At 36.7% G+C, this 4,474-nt stretch overlaps 1 protein-coding gene across 1 annotated transcript; it reads left to right on the top strand.

Moving 5' to 3' along the window:
* Positions 1 to 1,741: 1,741 nt before the first annotated feature.
* On the top strand, positions 1,742 to 3,949 carry LOTGIDRAFT_71692 (hypothetical protein; the record flags this gene model as incomplete). The annotated part of the gene is made up of 1 exon (XM_009057018.1): positions 1,742 to 3,949. A coding segment is annotated over one exon (2,208 nt), but the record flags the coding sequence as incomplete, so codon positions are not given.
* Positions 3,950 to 4,474: the final 525 nt, after the last annotated feature.

Below are 4,474 nucleotides of genomic sequence, written 5' to 3'. Positions count from 1 at the left end.
CTCCGTTAATTTCCTGCGACCACGGTCTCTAGGTATATGAATCATGGACAAATATAAAATCAAATATTTATTAGATCACTCGCAGTGAATAGTTAGAATCGTCACTTAGTTGATTTACTATTGATACGTGTTGATTTAATGTCATAAAGCAGCGTTATGTCAAGTTGATTTACTATCAATGATATTGTTGATTTACTATCAAATTTGTTGATTTGATCATTTGGAACATCATTATGTCAATATACAAAGCACTGAAAAACATTTGAAACATTATTACTATCACATTAGTAGTTGCTGTTGGGCTTTGGTCCAAGATTCATTGCTTGTTTTTGACTTTTAAAAGTAATGCAAGTGTCCAAAGTGTCATACTTCGTTTAGCCTTTGTATCAGTATATAGCGAAGTTTCATATTTTATCGATTTTAGAGTATATTTGAGAATGAGATATATACATTATTTCATAAATATTTAGTTGCTTAGCAATGATTAAATCAAGTTTTATCGCATTTGGAATAGATTTTTCTTTTCACAAGAAATCATTGAATTATTTTTGTCATCACACCCCTTTTGTGTCACAAGATGCAAATCAATGTTCTTTTCCGGTCTGCCATTGATTTAGGATTGATTTGGATAAATTAATTTATAAAATAAAATGGTTTATTTCGCGAATATAAAGGTTCAATCAAATTGTCTTTGAAATTTGATTTGATTAGCCATAATGACATATCTATGTTGAAATGTTACATCTGGGTGGATTTCTATCATTCAATACATAAATATCCCGTCTTGCTTTAATTAATTTACTCTCGCACGAGTAGACGTGGTCAGTGGAACGTTCACGAAGTGTCTCATGGATTAAAATAAAGTGAAATGTCGGCCGGCGGATTTAGACTACGTGAACTCTTGAATGAATACGAAACGAATGTGGCATCTATTAAGATATGATAAAATTTGTATATATACACAAGTTAAGTATTTAAACAAGATGGCGACTGACCCACCCAGCTATTTATTCAAAATCAATCAAGACGATGTTACCCGTTATTTGAGTCTTCAGAACAAACACGTCTTACTCGACCCACCTTCGAGTTAAATCACAATTAACGTGTTAAATAAATACAAGTTTTAATATGTGATCCTGACCCATTATTGGCTTAATAATACACTGCCTAAATGACCTTTTATAAATTTATTCAAACACGATGTTTGCTATTAGGTAATAAGCTATTCATAACGTTTATTCTATCAAGCACCACTTTACTTGATCAACATTATTAGAGGGATTATAAGGTGGTTGTTATTAGTCGACCCTGGGAGACCCAATGAAGATCTTTAATGGAAATAAAATTAGTGGGAAGCAGTTAAGATCTGGGAGTAAATCAGCCAAGTTTGTATTTAAGAGACACATAAGAGACAACATTAATATCAAAACCATTTACAGAATGAATTCATTAAAGAGTTGGATATCTGTCATCTGTGTGAATTGTAAGTCGAAAGTTTGTCCTGGGAGAATTATTTAGAATATGTTTAGTTCCTGAACCATTCATTAACAAACGTTTTTCTATCTATTTTCAGGAACCATACAAGACAATGATAATACTGGTATTATAAGAAACCAAGAAAGCTAAGTTGAGCATCTATAAAACGAAAATGGCGATCGTAAAAAGAAAATCAGCGGCGGGAACAGAAGTTTTTATGTTCAGTTTATTATGCTTATTAGGAGCAATTCTTGCACAGTCTCCGGACATTGTTTTCACACTAAAAGAAGAAATGAATCCCGGAGTTTTTATCGGAAACGTAGCTGTAAGTAGCGGAGTCGGGCAGGATGTAGCTGTAGAGGAATTTCCATATCTGGAATACAATTTTTTAAATCCCAATAACAAACTAATTAAATCTCTATTTAATATAAACCGACCCACTGGTGCTATGTATAGTACGAGTAAAGTGGATCGTGAAGAAATGTGTAATAAATCAGTCGTGTGCCAGGTTACCTTCGATGTTACCATTCAGTCGTCTGCGACAACATTTTTACGTCTGTTATCTGTACGTGTGGAAATCGAAGATGTGAACGATAACCCTCCCAAATTCGGAAATAAAAGTGTCATCTTGGATATACCAGAAAACGTTGTGGTTGGTACAAACTTTAGGATAACTGGAGCAACAGACGAAGATATGAGTCCCGAAAATACTGTTCAATCTTACGAACTGATTCAACCAGATAAAATATTTGGAGTACAATTAATCAAAAAATTTGACGGATCCACGGATGTCAGCCTTTCGGTTCTGAAGTCACTTGATCGCGAATCACAAGATGTGCACAGTATTCTCCTCTTAGCTAAGGATAATGGATCGCCTCAAAGAACTGGCAGTCTACTTGTCAACATAAACGTTGTTGATGCCAATGACAATGAACCTAAGTTCATTAAAGATGTTTACAATGTTACGGTGTCTGAAAACACTACAGTTGGAATGGTTATAGAGACACTTAAAGCACTTGATGTGGACTCTGGGGAGAATGCTAACGTATCCTACCGTTTTAGCCCCTTGAGAACCAGTAAACTGGAACATCTGCTCACTCTTAACGGATTAAACGGCGAGTTGTCTGTCAAATCACCACTTCAATATGAATCTGGAAAAACATACGAGACAATTGTAGAAGCTTCAGACAATGGCAACCCGCCCCAAATAACACAAACTATTCTTATTGTAAACATTGTTGACGTCGGAAATAACCCTCCTCGATTACAACTTAACCTCGCATCAGCCATGAACTCGGAAACAATCATTTTGTCGGAAGGATCTAAAGTCGGTACCTTTGTTGGTCATATTAAGGTGGAGGATCGAGATCCGGGAGTTAATGGTATTGTCATGTGTTATTGTGTCGAGGAGCATTTTTCTTTACAAAAATTAGACGGTAAAGGATATGCTCTATTAATTAGCAAGACTTTGGATAGAGAAACTACTTCAAAACACAATGTGACTGTTACATGTCAAGACAACGGAAGTCCCAGTCTCAGCAGTTCAATTCATTTTGTTGTTGTGATTACCGACGAGAACGATAATGGGCCTCAATTTCTTCAGCCTATTTACGTAATTAACGTTACAGAAAACGTCGATATCGGAACGACAGTAGGGGCTGTATTAGCCATGGATAATGATCTAGAAGAGAATTCGGAATTTTATTACTCCCTTGCCTTAGATGCAGGTGCAATGTTTCACATTAATAGCGAAACTGGAATAATAACAACCAATGCTAACATCGATCGTGAAACTCTTTCAAAAGTTACATTTGTAGTTAGAGCTATTGACAACCAGAATTCCAGGCTTTCCGGTACTGCGTCAGTCAGTGTTATGATTTTAGACGTGAATGACAATAGCCCTGAGTTTAAAACTGAAAGTCTGCGAATCAAAGCCATTGAAAATCTTCAGCCAGGAACAATTTTATCAAAACTTGCAGCAACAGATGACGACGAAGGAAAGAATGCCGACCTGTCATTCTCAGCTGCCGACCACAATCCAACAATTCCGTTCGTGGTTTACGAAGACGGTACGATCAGATTAGATTCCCCTCTAAACAGAGAAAGTCAAAATATCTATGAATTTGATGTCATTGTTCAAGATAAAGGTGATGTTCCTCGAACCACAAGTGGACGAGTCCTTATAACTATTGTTGATGCAAACGACCACAGCCCCGTGATTGAATTCCCCAGATCCGGAAATGATACTGTTACGATAGAAGCAGACATGAAAGTTGGTACCTTGGTGGCATACGTCATTGCTTTTGATGAAGACGATGGCGATAACGGCGAATTAGAATATTCAATTTTATCTGGAAATGATCACAGACTTTTCGAAATTTCTCCTAAAACTGGGGAAATAATCTTAGTCAAAGACATTAGCAGAGACGTCTCCGGATTTCACCAGTTGGAAGTCAACGTTAAAGATCAAGGTGCCGTGCGATTAGATGATGTAGCTTTTCTCAAAATCAACATCTTGCAATCCGAGGAAGTCGTACCACCCCCAGCCGAGGCAAGTGGACAATTCTATCTTATCATTACTGGGGTGGTAGCAGGTGTAACGATTATATTAGCCATCATCATTGTGACAGTGATCATAAGAGTGAAACGTCGAGATCGGGATCACGTCGACAGCGAGGCAGGTTCCTCTGGAAAAGATCAACAAGATTTTGAGAAGGCATTACCAAGTACAGCTTTACCAAACACCAGTATGAATTCTGATAATTCAAGTTTAGATTTTCATCCAGTAAAGAGTGGCGATAATGATATTATATTTACAAGTCAGAATGTCAATCCTGACTCAACAGAGAACAGAAAGAGAGTCTCATTCTCCGTTTCGCAGGTAATTAAGCAGATAACAATCATTTATTGTGGGTCGTTGCGCAATCGTATTATCATTCCTTTATACTGAATCATATTATAAATCTAAATGAACTGATACGGTCATCATGCTTTAGGC

This window comes from Lottia gigantea (assembly GCF_000327385.1).
Source record: "Lottia gigantea unplaced genomic scaffold LOTGIsca_3, whole genome shotgun sequence".
NCBI classification, from domain to species: Eukaryota; Metazoa; Mollusca; class Gastropoda; family Lottiidae; genus Lottia; species Lottia gigantea.
The sequence above is the reverse complement of the archived record's forward strand: the minus strand, read 5'-3'. Positions and strand labels throughout refer to the sequence as shown.